The 15,000-nt window shown below is 47.5% G+C and overlaps 4 protein-coding genes across 5 annotated transcripts in view; 1 reads left to right on the top strand and 3 right to left on the bottom strand.

Moving 5' to 3' along the window:
* Positions 1-449: 449 nt before the first annotated feature.
* Positions 450-2,200, bottom strand: LOC126569387 (angiopoietin-related protein 7-like). The gene has a single exon (XM_050226430.1). The coding sequence runs from the start codon at positions 2,166-2,168 to the stop codon at positions 450-452; it is 1,719 nt and encodes a 572-aa protein (XP_050082387.1). The 5' UTR covers positions 2,169-2,200.
* A 1,099-nt stretch (positions 2,201-3,299) lies between these two features.
* On the top strand, positions 3,300-5,653 carry LOC126569891 (protein obstructor-E-like). Its single transcript, XM_050227291.1, has 3 exons — positions 3,300-3,457; positions 4,619-4,695; positions 4,767-5,653. Exons 1-3 carry the CDS (start codon positions 3,388-3,390, stop codon positions 5,280-5,282), a joined length of 663 nt encoding a protein of 220 aa, XP_050083248.1. The 5' UTR covers positions 3,300-3,387; the 3' UTR covers positions 5,283-5,653.
* Positions 5,347-7,630, bottom strand: LOC126569890 (beta-1,4-glucuronyltransferase 1-like). Its single transcript, XM_050227290.1, has 3 exons — positions 7,226-7,630; positions 5,734-6,661; positions 5,347-5,659 (listed from the first exon to the last, which is right to left on the bottom strand). Exons 1-3 carry the CDS (start codon positions 7,438-7,440, stop codon positions 5,465-5,467), a joined length of 1,338 nt encoding a protein of 445 aa, XP_050083247.1. The 5' UTR covers positions 7,441-7,630; the 3' UTR covers positions 5,347-5,464.
* Positions 7,631-7,964: 334 nt separating this feature from the next.
* Positions 7,965-15,000, bottom strand: part of LOC126569957 (beta-1,4-glucuronyltransferase 1-like) — a 78,714-nt gene continuing 71,678 nt past the window's right edge. The window contains exons 5-11 of one of the 2 annotated variants that reach the window (XM_050227382.1): positions 12,728-13,068; positions 12,472-12,651; positions 12,229-12,391; positions 11,885-12,150; positions 11,620-11,804; positions 11,415-11,548; positions 7,965-11,344 (exon numbers count right to left, since the gene is read on the bottom strand). In XM_050227382.1, coding sequence (XP_050083339.1) covers positions 11,147-11,344; positions 11,415-11,548; positions 11,620-11,804; positions 11,885-12,150; positions 12,229-12,391; positions 12,472-12,651; positions 12,728-13,068 — 1,467 coding nt within the window. In that variant the 3' untranslated portion in view covers positions 7,965-11,146. The remainder of the gene's footprint in view (positions 11,345-11,414; positions 11,549-11,619; positions 11,805-11,884; positions 12,151-12,228; positions 12,392-12,471; positions 12,652-12,727; positions 13,069-15,000) is intronic. The other variant, XM_050227383.1, reaches the window with a different exon arrangement.

The raw sequence follows: 15,000 nt of genomic DNA, 5'->3' as shown, positions 1-15,000 counted from the left end.
GCCATTTGCTTGAAATCGTAGTGCCCCGTTGACACAGAACATTTTCTCGCTCCTGTTATGGGGCGTTTACACGCTACGATTTTGATCGGCCGATCTCATGCGATAACTATAATCTTTACTTTTTACTGGCCAAAAACATTCGTAAAGGGCAATAAATTTCGGTAAAAATAGCGCGAACCAAAGTGTCTATAGGAAACAGGTGAAGTCATCCCGAACAAAATCGCTCGCGACGATTAGAAAAATGAATGAAAAAAACTGACAGTTCGTGCCTTTTGTTTTGGTTGTGTTGGAGACGCTAAATTCGCTTTGCGAAGTAAAAAATCCAATTTCGAGTTCTCTCGGTTTCGCGTTTTTCTTCAATTTTTTGCAGTTTTTATGCAATAAGTACAAAAACAAGTATGTATCTCCGTTCCGTTGTTTCTTAAACATAAAAAAGACATCTTTATTCTTTATAAAGGTCGAACCAACATTCTGGAACTACTTAATCCGCTCCAACTGTTTTTGAATGGGAACCAATGAATACCAGTTTTGCTCTCGGAGTTATATTTTCCGTTTAAAAAGGCAAAATGGCATTGCTTGAACCACCAGCCACCACTGTACTGCTGTGCACAGCTTTTATCATCTGCATCATTATCCCTCTTTTGATCTTTTGTCGAAAACATCACCCCGCTATGGTTCCGAAGTGCATCTCCCGCAGATCCTTTGTACACTCCAAGCGCATTGATCCGATACTGTTCCGTTTCATTGCCGATTGCAAACTGACTGTACCGTGCAAATTTGTACGTACCATCAAAGTCCATTAGTTCCACGAGCAACTCGCAAGGCTGGGCTGCCGTTATTTGATGAATCCTCTCTAACCCAATCCAAACATCAGCTCCAGCTGATCCAGCTTCACCAAACCCGTTTCGATAGTCGGTCCAATTGCGGTCAAAGTCAAGTGTTGCACTGAAATGGTGTTGAAGAACCATCCATCCTCTTTCATGCCTTTCTTGTTCACAATAAGCAACAAAGTGCTGCGACAGATTTTGCGACAAATTGGAAATTAACTTGCCGTTCAGATCCTGTTTGTCTTGAATACTTCCGATTACTTTTAGAGACTCATTGTACCAGTTCAAATACCTAGTTCGATCCGACGCTGTATCGTTCTTCTGCTGCTCCATTTGTTGTTGCAAAAGTTTAAACTGTTGCCTTTGCTCTTCTCGATTGGAATCGAAAATTTTAAGAATATCGTTCTGCCATTTTTCCATGTTATTTCGAATGTTCCTGATGGATGTATTGATATCTGTTTGCCCGTTCGAAAGAATCCCTCGATATCTCCGTATATCGAACCCTTGGCTTTGCACTGTCTGATTTATGCTAGTCAATAGTTTCATGCTCTCATCATGCTTTTCTTTAATGTCTTCCATGTCCTTTTGTGATTTTGTTTGCCACTTCACAAAATCAGCTCGATCCGTCCATGTATCGTTTTTCTGCTGTTCCAGTTCTTTTTGCAATAATTTGATGCTTTGCACTTGATCATCTCGTTCTGAAGTCGACACCCCAAGAAAATCCTTCTTCCATGTGTCCATCTCATTTCGAATGGACGCAATCGATGTATTGATATCTGCTTGCCATTTCGAAACACTTATTCGATCTTTCGCAGTCTCATCGGATTGCACTTGCATTTCCTGTTTTATACTATTCAACAGTTTGATGCTCTGATCATGCTTCTCCCTGATATCTTCAGTGTCCTTTTGAGACTTGATGTACCGTTTGGAAAATTCAGCTCGATCCGTCGCTGTATCGTTCTTCTGCTGTTGAATCTGTTGTTGCAACGTAGCCAATAAGTTGGTACTTGTCAATTGGCTAGTTTTAATAGTCGCTAGAATCTCAGTTTTCCACTTAGATGCTTCAGCCAGATCTTGCTTTTGCTGATTTTGCACATCTTGCAGCATCTTCGTTAGTAGCTCAAAGCTCTGCCTCTGCTGCGATTGAACTGCTGCAATGGACTTACTCTGCTCTAGCAGTTGGTGTTGCAGGAAGTCATGCTTGTTCAACAACCGCTCCAAAGCGAATCCCGAAACGCTTTCTAAAATCGGCAAACCCAAACGCCCTGTGTTAGAATTTGGTTCTTCGCCAATCACGCCAACGACGAAAGCCACGAACAAGTACCAAAATGAAAGACTCATTTTAGAGTAACACAGTTTGCACACAGTTCCAATGTGACTTGTCTGGGAGTGGTCACTTATGCTACTGGCGGAGCAACAACTATGAGTGATTTCACCGTCCAGCAATCATACGGGGCAAATTGTTGCCACGATGATAATGAGCTGTTTAAAAATAGAGTAAAAATCCCGGACCAGCTTCCGGCGACTGGAAAAGGTTTCTTGGTGGCGAATGTTGATACCGTTGTGGAAAATGTTATTGCAATTTAGTTGTAAGGCACTAGCTTCCATTGGCAATACTTTGAGCATTTCGTTGAATGCGAAAAACTACTTCAAATCCTTCTAAATGAACCACCCATAAAGATAGCTACATGCGGTATCATTAATCATGTTATTAATTTTAAAATTAAAAAAAAACATTATTCTAAAGTTCATTGTCCCCAAAACTAGCACCTGGAAACCATGATGAGCATTCCGCGCTGTTACGATCCACGTGCTTCCATTAATCAATCGGCATTAACTTTGACCAAAGAAAGTGCCTCCGGTGAATTCGTTAAGGTAGATTACGGGCAGCATCGGCAAAAATAGCACCTCCGAAAAAAGCCCCCCGATGGCACGGAAAAAACGGACAAACCAAGAGCCGCCCGATCGCGGATGATCCAACACGCGCGAGCTCAGCAAATGTCAAGGTCATGCCGTCTCAAACGGGCTTCAAACTGTGTGTGCGGTTCATCCGGCAAACTGTGTCCTCTTTAAGCCACCGATGTGCAACACATCATTCGGTATGTAACGGAAGCTCAAATGGCACATGGAATTTCCGAGACATCTTGTGGTGCGTAGTTAAAAGATGCTGGAATTCTTTGAATCACACTCCCGCGTTCCGTAGCATTCGTCATTCTCCCCCACAGAGCTGGCTGGAATGGAACACGTTTCGCAATATCACAACACAGCCCCCACGCGACGACGACGATGGTAGCAGCTTAAGGTGTCTCCATGAATAGCTGATGAATCTCGCGGTGACGTTCCTGCGTCGCTTCGAGAAAAGCCCACCTGGCGCTGGAGGTGGAGGGAGAATAAGCTCCAGCACGCGGTGCTCGGTGGAAGATGCATCTCCTCCGGCGATCGTGCGCCATTCAACAAGTCAGTCCCGATCCATCGCTTATCGAAGGTGGAACGAATTTTCTCGCACAATCTCTATCGAACCCCCTTTTTTTTAGTGAACGCCACTTAGAACAAGACGATCATGTCGCCCCTTGGTGGAAGGCTCACTGGAACCATCGTGGTGTTTTGTGTTTCGGCCCTGGTTTATCATGGTAATTATCGAGCGGCCCAGAGCAGCTGTATCAAGCAGCGCAATCAGCGCCACTACGCGTGGAAAACTCCCAAAACGTTCGCTCCGATGGATGGGAAAATGTAGTGAACTCGTGACTGCGCTGATCGATGCCAAGGACGTTGGGTGTTCGACAACCGCCGCTAAAGATCGCGAATGAAAAGCGAAAGTGTGATCATTACTTAGCAGTGAAAACGGATGGTTAACGGATAGGGTGACACAACGGGTGATGGCATCATTGCACCACACTTCCTTCGTATTTAAAGATTAAGCAACGAACGGTGCGATCTTCTGAGGAACTTGCAAACCTACGCGTGATGCCAGAGGAGCATTTGCGTACCGTTGATGCTCTCGATGTATGACGTCGCGTGTATGAGCTGACGGAGAAGCGTACTAAAGGCCACAATTCTGTTTGATCGTTCACGCTCAACACCCCAGCTGGTTCACCTTGAGGCGCGAAGAAGATGCTCCGATCGGAACGGAATATTCATATTTTTTCTTTCCCCTTTTGATTTCACCTACCGACTACCGGTTCATTAGAGTGATCGAACGGCGAGCGATCGGGCTAGCCGCGTGTGTGAAGGTTACATTTTGGGCGTTTCGATTGGGCCACCATCGATTAGCGGGCATTGAGATGTTTGATATTTATCTTGCGCCTCTCTGTTGCCATCTTTTCCGTCGGGTCACCTTTGGCCGTGGAATCCGGCAGCAAATGTTATGCGGACGTTCACAGTGGGCTACTAATTCGTCAAAGGCAGAAACCGGAATGGCGATGTCCGGGACCTACAGAAGCAAATGGCAATCTTACGAGAGATCTGATCTGGTAGAAGGTCACGGCCACCAAGTGAAATGGAAAGCAGATTCACTGATACAGTATCTTGTATCTCTATTGATGAACTGATACTAGCCGATTACTGTCATGAAGCATTTATTTAGTATGTTTCAAATGCTTCTACATAATTGTGGCAAAGGATTTTTGAGAAAAATGGAAAATAAAGAGCCGATACAATTTGAAATCATGGTGAACAGCATGCTTCTCCAAAATTGTATCATTAAGCATTTTTTTAAATCAACATTTCCAAAAATAATCTCCTTTTATTGTCATCCTATTTCATATTTTCTCATCTCTCATTCCTCCGGATAGCACAAAGTCAGTCTTGCCCCGAGAAGAATGGTCGCTTCCCAGTGTCAGACCAGTGTGACGCATACATCGAGTGTAGGGTACGTCTTTCGAGATCCGTCCAGTGAGTCCAGCATGCTAACATCCTGCTCCTTCGCTCCTTGCTCCACAGGATGGTGAACCGACGCGTCAGCTGTGCCCCGATGGGCTCCTCTTCAACGAGAAGGCATCCCTGTTCTCCTACCCCTGCCAGTATCCGATCGATGTAGATTGTGGAAGCCGCACCCGTACCCAACCGGCCATTCCGACCGAAGACTGCCCGCATCAGTTCGGTTACTACAAGGTCGGTGATCGGGCCAACTGTGGCCAGTTCAAGAACTGTGCCGGCGGCACTGCCTACGTGCTCGATTGTCCGCTGGGGTTGGCTTTCAATTCTGCGACGTATCAGTGCGATTGGGCTGATCTGGTGGAGGACTGTGATGCGGAAGCGTATCTTGGTTTCAAGTGTCCACCGCAGGCACCCGGATTGGTGCAGCCGATCCGATTCTTCCGTGCACCGGACGATTGCCAGAAGTACTTCCTGTGTGTCGACGATAGGCCTCGGCTAAACTTCTGTGGACCGGAGCAGGCATTCAACGAGCTGATTAACGCATGTGACGGAATCGCCAATGTGACTGGTTGTGCTTAGGGATGCTACTCCGACTACGGAACTACCATAGAACCTCCTTAGGTGGTAATCGACACCGATAGCGTCGATTTTAGTAGGATTTTTAATAAACAAAATACCATCCACTACCTATTGTCCATTTCTTCCACTTCGTGTGACTAGAAGTTCGTTAAAGCATGTTTGCAAACGGTGATCCAGTGATGCTAGATGCTGCAGCCTTCTCGTTGCCCGTACAGTGAGGTAATTTCGTTGAGAATGGTACTCTTGATGAAGGATCGCTGTATCGATTGCTGTGCTGGATTCGTCGCTTCCGCCAATGTTTTTACTCCCGGTCGGTGCACCAAAAACGCATTATCTAGCACATGATAATCGTATCCCTGGACGCACATGATGTAAGCCTGGGAAAGAAAGTAGAAAAGGACCAATGTAATGGTGTTCAAAACGGTAGGAAATCGTGCCCAGCGTTACTTACTTGCGTCATTTTGTCCGCCTTACCCTCCCAGCTTAGCCGTTCGTCATACTTTGGATCCCGGTTTGTGCCGACGTACAGTGGTTCCCAGTGAGCAAAGGGACCATCCCGTTTGGCCGTCGTCAGAATGTCCATCGTGTACTCGTCTTTCAGCACACCGAGCCATTCTTGGTACCCGGGCACCGTGTGGCAGTGGGAGCAGATTTGTTCATGGAACTTGATCGCTCCACCGCTCGCCAATGCCTCCAACAGTTGAGCTTTATTCTGTGGTAGCCCATCGATCACGGCACTGGACGCCGTTAGTTCAAACACTGGCAGAACATAGACCGACGGTGTACCATGTAGCGTGAACTGATAGAATGGATGCGCTACCATACGGAGAAACATAGGAATGAAGTCGGGGCTAGGGTACAGCTCAATATCACTCGCAAGGACGAAGTGTGTTAGGGCCAAGGATCGAGCAACATTGCGACCCACGTTCACCGGGTAAGTAAGATTGTTTTCAGCCCGGTAGCTTTGACTTTGAAGGACTGCGTCACCGACTGGACACTCGATCGGTTGCTTCACTAGATCCTGGTAGTGCGCGATCGGGTGCGATGGTAGATGCTCAAAGTCTAAGTACAGATGAAAGCTCACGTATTGGCGGACTAGCTGTCGATGATCGTCACAATCGCGCAGTAGACGCAACTGCTCTACGGTACGATCGAGATCGGTGCCTGGACTGTAGAGCGCAACACTAACCGGTGCCTGCCAGCGCTCCAGTAGCGGTACTACGTTATCCAGGAATGTGTAATCACCGTGCGTGGTGTAGGTTATGGTTTCGTAGCACTCGACCGGCTGCTCGGCCGCGATGAAGTTACGCAGCAGATAGTAGCTTCCGTGCGGTTCGAGCCGGTACTCATTCGTTGGAGTGTGGCAGTTCAGTATGGTCCTGGAATGAGTGAACGCGAGATAAATGGAAGAAAGCAGACAACTGCAACGAGCATGTTTATGGCGATGACACATGTTCTGTCTCGCCGCGATTGGCGCCAAACATAAATGTGTGCGTCCGTTACCGGTAAGTAGCCAAATGAATGGCTTAAGCAATCTGCACCGGAACTGATAACGGTATCGCGCTACAAAGTGACGAAGCACAAGGTATGGGCAGAATGACGCTGGTGGATTTATCGATCCAATTTGCGACTCATCGGTGCGCATCGCGGAATTTTGGAACAAACAATTTGACGAGACATTGTGAGCATCCAGCATGCGACGAATCACGTTGCCCTAAATCACCTAATTTTAGGCAGCAATCGCAGTACACATAGAACTTCAGATCAGTAAAAAAAAGTGAATTTTGTGAAGTGAAGTTGGTGTTCAGTGAGTGCAGTGCTTGTTTCCTTTTCATAGTGCGTTTTTTTCGAAGAGAATATCTCGTGGTGTTGCAGGTTAGTCATCAGGCAGTTGATGCACCGTGTACACAATCAGTTTAGTGTCCAGACGCGATAATACTCACTTGAGCCGCCTAAGCAGTGCTTCATGGGACGCCACATCCTGCATCTGATACTGACTGTTCGGTCGGTCAGCCCCTTCCGGTTGATAGTAATAGCCCAGCAGACAGAACAACAGGAAGGACACAATCATCAGCAAAAGAACCGTCCTTAGCACGGTAGAACGCTGGTTCACCAGTTCCACATCGTCGGTACGCAGGGGCTTATAGGTGGCCGTCATTTCGTTGCTCCGCTGCTCCGAGGTCTCCACCTCATTGATTCTCCACTGGATGTTGCTGTCCACTGGATAGGGAAAACCTGCACCTTTTTGCACTTGGTTAGCACTTTCCGCACGGACCACGTCCTTAAATCGAATTAACACTTCCTGAAGGTTAGCCAACAGCACGCACAAGTAGGCGGCTAAATAATGGCCGGTGGCAAACAAGCTGCTACACCTGTCGCGACACTGAACCGATTGAGCTCGCTCTTGTTGACGGTCCAACAGCGCACCGGTGGGGAGCCGGTAAAATGATAAGATAACAAGGGACGATAAGAGTGATGTATCTATCGGCCACTACTACCATCAAGGCGTGCAATGATATGAGCAATCCTGTCGAATGCGTTTACATTGCGATTATGCGATGGAAGGGGTTCAATTGGGTTTGTGGCCGGTTGTAATCTGAAAGCTTTGTGCGATGTCATCATGAGCGAGGAAAAGTAAACCAAAAATCTAAAAGTAAACTAAAACGCGAGACCAACTTTTGCTATACAATGATTGATTTTTTTCTCGTTTTCTTTTTATAAAAAAAAGGAACACTTCTATGGAAATACATGTATTACTTCCAAGAGTTTTCGCACGTGTGCCCTCTCTTCTTCTCTTCATTTTCTTGATGCACCTGCTGGCGCCCCTTCCTTCCTACCCTCTTATCCTGCTCCGTGTTTGTTTTCTATGCTTGGTTCCACATTCCACATCCTTGTGAATCGCTATCGTTCGCGTCTTCGCTGAACGCTAGAGTCTGCATGCTTGGATGAGCAGCAAAAAGGGGAAAGCTACAAATCACAACACAAAACCAGAAATCAAATACGAAACCAATGCTATCGATTAAAACGACTAAACTTACGAACGACCCTAAAAGGAAATCACACTATGTACAAAAAAAAATATCGATTCGAAGCACCGTCTGTGTCCTTTTTCATCTTTTTTTTTTTTGGAACCAACGCTTATCGCACACGGCATGCAGCGACGTTTGCACCGAAACGAAACTCTGCTACCGACTGGCTAATACTAGGCTAAAGTGTTGCTCTGAGCAAAACCTCGTCTCCGTTTTCGCTAGAGAAAGCTAAGAGATATGGAAAATTAAGAATATCTTGATCATTTCTAACTTAGTTATGCGAATGATGAAGGATGTCGCTAGTAGAGCGCCCAGTGCTCGTGCTCTTACAGTTCTTTGCAATTGTGTTGCCCAAAATTATCATGTTCACTAGTTTAGTGCAATTTATGGGTGGTTACGAAAAGATTAAAGAAGCACATTTGACTTTTTCCCTTTGTTTTCTCTCATTTATCTGGATAAGAGTTTCATGTTCGAGATTGTTATCGATAGTTTTAATTTTCCCATAAATTTCTTAATTTCTCCTTCCGCTAATCTTCATTGACTTGTGTGTTATCAATTTGTTTGTTCTTTTCATACACCCGTATAGGCTTTGCGGGGTTCTCTTGTTACTCTTTACATGCTCTTTTTCCTTGTTTGACTTTCGGCTTTCCATGCCAATTTCATGCACTTTTGCTGTGCATGTGTTTGTTGTATGAGTAATTTCAATACATCAGTACGTATAAGGCACTTTCTACGGAGACTTGAAATTAAAACATCCTTCACGTGATTGGTGGAAAGGTGTTTATAGTCGGTTCTATTGAAAAGTTATTATCTTTTGTTACTCAGCGAGTAAGATGGCAAACTATACGCCTACTGCAAATCAAGCAATCAAAAGGGAAAACAGCAAATGATGATTATATGATCATAGAGTGTACAAGAGAGAGAGATAATTGAGAAAGAGGGATTGAGTTAAAGAGAGAGAGAAAGAGCGTGAGATTTAACATGCAGAGATTATGTTATCACACTACTTTTCCGGGATACGATATGTTGCTAGTTTATCTGCCTACTGGTTTTGTTTCTGTTTCTTCCTTGTTTCCTTCCTGTCTTTTTGCTTTCAGCAAATAACCTCCCTTACGACTCGTAAGGCAAATTAGGCATTCCAAAGCACGGCTGGCCAGATGGCATCAAAAAGGAACGGAACAACGCTTTGGCAAACAAGCTTAATACTCCTTTCGTTTTTACGTATACGTTTCCGTTTTATAGCCGTAAAGCCACCAAAGTGACAACTTCGATTGAAAAGGGAAAATCAAACTAAGCATAGAGATTGATGAGCAATGTAATTATTATGCTTTGCTACCCTAGCTTTTTTTACTTCCTGTTTAGGTGCTTCATACTGGTAGAAGGATCATTCGGTAACGGTAACCTTGCAATGGATAAGAGAAATTGGGTTCCAATACAGCCTACCATACTACCTAAGTTTGCTAACCATCGGTTGCGTTCTGTGAGATTATTGTTGTTCACTTGTTCTGGGACCCTCATTGTTTCGTTCCGTGTGGCCCTTCAAAAAATGGCGATGGCGTCCACAACGCTCTACTCAGAATCTATAATATCTACCACCACCACTGCGCGCATGGCTTTCAGTGCGTTGGTGTCTATGCTTTGCCTCTCGATGATTCCTACGACTATGACTCGTCGGAACGGAACGGAGTAATGCGCCATTTCTGTTTTAAAAAATGTCTACCAAACTAATCGTATGATACATGATCGAAGGATTTCTAATCATACCGTCCCTAAATGTCTAATCATCAATGTTTGCTCGCGCTAGTGTAGATGATCTCACCGTGTGTTCGTGGACTAATGGTCTAGTGAGAGCGAGTGATGCTACCGTTTAAGGTCAATAAATAATGCACAAAGTGTATGGGTATGCGGTGAAAATGTTGTTTAAATTCGATCTCTCACGCAATGGCAATCAGGCAGCTTGCCAGAACCACATTCCATTGTCGTGATGTGAAGTAGTACGGATAAAAGGGGTTTGGTTTTGAAAAGGATTTATCCACGGCGACACATTTATACACGGTACACTTACACATACACCAACACACACACCGATCGAATGACTATGCTCCTATAGGTGCATTCTGTGCGCTTAGCCCGCCGGGTGCAGTGAACATTGTTTAATTGCAGTTTGTTGCTGTGCTGTGCTCCGCGGAGAGGCCATTACAGTTGGTTTGGAGGAAAGAACAGGAGAAGGACATGCCCGCCTGATGCGCGCCTTCATTCATTATCACCGTTATTCACAATTTTCACTTGGTACAACATATAAAATAAACCGTAACTTAGGCGTCCTTAGCTTATATATCACTTCCAACGGGCATCGGTAAACGATTGATTGTGGGGACACCTCTGACGGGAGCGCAGTTCGATCGTGCGATCGTTCGAACACCGCAGGCGACAGAGGGAGGGCGGAGGTCCTTCTGAGTACGTTTACCGAACACCCGGCTCGCCCGGCTAATTGTCCCGTAGGCGATGTCACGGCCAGCGCAACCCTTCGGGACCATGCGCCTATCAGCGTCTTCGGCGCCGGATGTAGCCCTTCGGTTTGCCCTTCTTCCGGCGACTGCTGACGTGCGGATGGTAACCATCCTGCGTACCAGACACCACCGTCAACACCGACTGAGGCCATCCGGCGGATGAACCCGAAGAAGCCACTGATGAGCTCATGGTCCGCGAGCGTTTGGCGCTGGCCGGTCCCCTAGCATAATCTCTAGCACCACCACCACCACCACCACCAACACCAGGATCACCACCACCATTAGTACTATCGTTGGCCTTATACTAATGCTGTTTCCCCTTCAACTATACGGCACAGCCCTTCCGGGTGCCGTACATGACCTGCAGCTCCGGGTAGATGATCTTCTTGATGAGCTGGTTCGTTTTGGCGGCTAGCATCGCCCGCTTCGGGTCCTTCTTCAGCACCTTGATGCCCGGTTTGTGCACCAGGAACCCGTTATCCAGTATGTGAAAGTCGTAGTCGAGAACGCACAGCGCATAGCCCTGGGACGGAAGACAAGATTCACATCAGTTGAGCAGCTGGATGGCATTAGCAGAGATCACTTTTTCTTACCTGTGTCATTTTATCGCTTTTACCTTCCCAACTTAACCGCTCATCGTAGTGTGGATCGGCGTGCGTACCGATGTAGATCGGTTCCCAGTGCACAAAGTAGCCGATCCGCTTGCCAATGTGAAACACGCCCAAATCTGTAAGTCCAGGATCCAAGGCAAGGGTGAGTCAAATGTGAAGGATGCGCTTTCGACGACGAGTCGCTTACAATGCTTACCGTCGGTTTCGTTGGCCGCAATCCACTCCTTGGACTTTGGTACACCGTGACAGCTGGAGCAGACCCGTTTGTGGAACGGTATTGCCTTACCGGATCGCAGCAGCTCCTGCAGTTCGGCCTTATCCCGCGGTACTGGCGAGTTGTTGTCTACCTCGAATATCGGCAGTGGAAAGACTCTAAAATTATGCCGGAATTGGGAATGAATCTAGTCAGTAATAATTCGATTGAGTGTGATTAATGTTACGTGGCGGTGTACCGTGGATTCTTGCGCTGCAGCACCGGCTCGTTCCGGGCGACCATTTCCAGAAACTTATGCACTAGCCCCGGGTTGGGGTACAATTCGATATCGCTAGCTAAGAGGAAATGGGTCATGGCGGCATCGCGCGCTATATTGCGACCGACGTTGACCGGGTACAGCAGCTTCTTCTGCGTCTTGTACAGCTGAGCGACGGACACGTTAAAGTACGGTACCGCCAGCGAGCAGTTGTACGCTGTGTCTAATACTTGATTGTGCTTAGGAACCTGCAAGACGACAATTGGGAGCCGGCATTAGTGTCTGGGATGGGCTTTCGAAAAAGGGGGAAGCAAAAGGATACTTACGAATTTTGGAATATGTTTACTACTAAAATAAATATGAAATGTGACAAACTGTCGTACTAAATGACTCTCTGGTATGCAGTCTCTTAGATACTTGATCGAGTTGACCGTGGGCACAAAATCCGTGCCCGGTGCGTGCAACGCAAGGCTAACTGGTGCGTTCCACCTGCAAATAATGGTAATGGCAAAATGTCGGTAAACAGTTAGTAACGGAGAACTCTCTTCCGGAGCAGCTGCAAGCATTACCTTTCCAGCAGTGGTACCAGATTGTCGAGAAAGGTGTAATCGGCGTGCGTGGTGTAGGTGATGGTTTCGTGGCACCGTAGCTCCCCGTGCTCGGCCCGAATATAGTTTTTCAACACCCAAAAGTCCCCTCGCTGGCCAATGTCCGGCTCGTAGTCCCGGTCGTGGCAGTTGAGTAGTGTCCTGATGGGGGAGGCGTAGAGAACCAGCAAGGCACACGTTAATCGATCTTCTGGAGATAGAGAAACATCGGACTTACCTCAACTTGGCATCGAAATCCAGGGACGCGGTAGTGGAGTAGATGTCACTACCGTTGATTGCTCCCGGTGGTCCAATGGCGGCCGCTGGTGGACCACCACCGTCTTGATAGAGCACATCCGGGCTGCCCACCTTCCGCGGTGTGCTCTTCTCCGTTGGCACATCGAAGCGACTATCGTCTACGTTAAGATTACTGTTATCTACATCACGCGTTTCCAGCACTAGCTGCTCCTGCTGCTGCTGCTGTTGCTGTATTGCTGCGGCCAGCTGTCGCTGTTGGGACTGCTGTTGATGCTGCTGCTGCTGCTGCTGCTGCTGCTGAGATACTTCCTGTACACCGATCTGCAATCACATCGAAGCGAAAGGTGCATCAATCATAATCATGCTCGTACAGGGGCTCCCGCAGCCACCACACGGGAGCATTATGTCTCGTGACCTAAATATTATCTCCCACGCGCCAGCCTGTGCGCGAGTGCGGATCGAATGATAAAGTCACGTCGTTGTTAACGAAGCGATTGCAACACGCCATTCCGGGCACCGCATCGACAAGCCCTGTGGGCATCGGCAGAGCCACGAGCCTGTTGCTCTTCCCCCCGCTACTCGCCAAGATGGAGTAGTTGGCACACGACTCAGGACGACAAGACCGACCTTAATGTCCAAATCAACATCTTGCAGCACGGAGCAGAGTGGCCACAGCGTCGGCCTGCGACCATCTCGCCGAGGTTGCCTTTTCGCGAATTCATCATCCATTCCATCCGCCAGCATCTTCCTCGCGTCCCCTTGGCGATCGACTTGGCTGGCGGGCGGGCTGTTTGCACATTTTGAATGTCGTACTTAATTCCACGAAAGCCCATCGAGCACACCGACATACCGACACACACAGAGGAAACCGCATTGACACGGATTCTCGTGTCTCAATCCCGTTCGGTGCCGTCGCCGTCGCTGCATAATTGATTGTCCCGGCCGGAGCGGCAGGATCGCGCCGAGTGGCTTCGCGGAATCTTGTGAAGTCGGGACAAATATTTATCACCGGCACACCGGCCCTCCTCTGTGGCATTTCACCGGGTTCCCTCCGCCCTCAACTACCTCTCATCCAACGGTGCGCGTTGTACTTTGCATGATGATGATGATGATGATGATGATGATGGTGCAGTAGTCACCGCAGATCACACCGGGGCCGATGTTTGCAGTCATCACTCTTGTCTCCATTACTCCCTCCCTCCCACACCAAAATGTTCGCGCCTCCACCCCGCCAAGTACCGAGGAACATTACGGTAAACGAGTGTGTGACAAATGGACGAGATGGCAGTGTCACGCAGTGTCAGCGCACCGCTGGTGTCGCGGCACCGTAAAAACCATCGCCAAAAGCACAGTTAACCGCCTCGATAAGCAGCCTGGTCGCCGTCGTCGTCGTTGTGGCCATTGCCGCGTTCTGTTCCTGTTTCGATACCGTCCGCCGTACAGCCTGGCCAATGGCCATTTGTTGGATTTTGGTCGAGGGTAATAAAACTTAAAAATTGATGGTAACTCATTTGGAAGTCCATGAGTCTGCCCCTGCCTGCCAACGGTCCTTCCATTAAGAAGGAACATCAACGCCCGCGGTGCCGAAAATTGCAGCTTCCGCTCTTCTTCTTCTTCTTCTTCCTCGGTTGTCGGTTTTTGCGTGCACCATCCCGGGGTTTCTCATTAATTAACTGAAGCTCCCTCACTCCCACCTACACTGCCCCCGGGGAGGAATGATAAGTACGCGAATTCTCAAGTGTTTACTTCGTCTGCTCAATCTGGCCTGCGGCTTCTTTTAATTTATGTCTTTTCGATCGAAATCCCGGCGCTATGGCCGAGTACCGCTTGATAGCAAGTCGTGCTACCGTTCCAGCAATTAGCGTAGCATGAAATGAAGGATATTGTTTGCCTCGTAAAGTTCTCTAATTACAAATGAACAAGGTGAGCACACTCGGTGGTAATTAACCTGTTTGGCAAAGAGTGGTTTCATCGTTTGCAAATCAATACCTGAAGAGCGTTTTTTAGACGAGACCGTTGACCGATTGACGTCAACAGCACGCGACTGCATGTTCGCGACACCGAAAAGTGTCGCCATTAAACCAGCAAACCATAGAAACCAGCGCACTTACCCCCGACTAAATGATGAGCCTCCCCCCAAAAAAAAAACCTTTTTATAGCCGCATGAACACGTGTCCGGGCGCAATACAATATGAACACAGACAGGCAGACAGAGACCTTCAGCCCTGGACACAGCTTAATGCTGCTCATTAA

The sequence above is a fragment of the Anopheles aquasalis genome, chromosome 2, assembly GCF_943734665.1.
Source record: "Anopheles aquasalis chromosome 2, idAnoAquaMG_Q_19, whole genome shotgun sequence".
In the NCBI taxonomy this organism is placed as follows: Eukaryota; Metazoa; Arthropoda; class Insecta; order Diptera; family Culicidae; genus Anopheles; species Anopheles aquasalis.
This window is presented reverse-complemented; position numbering and strand designations above follow the sequence as displayed.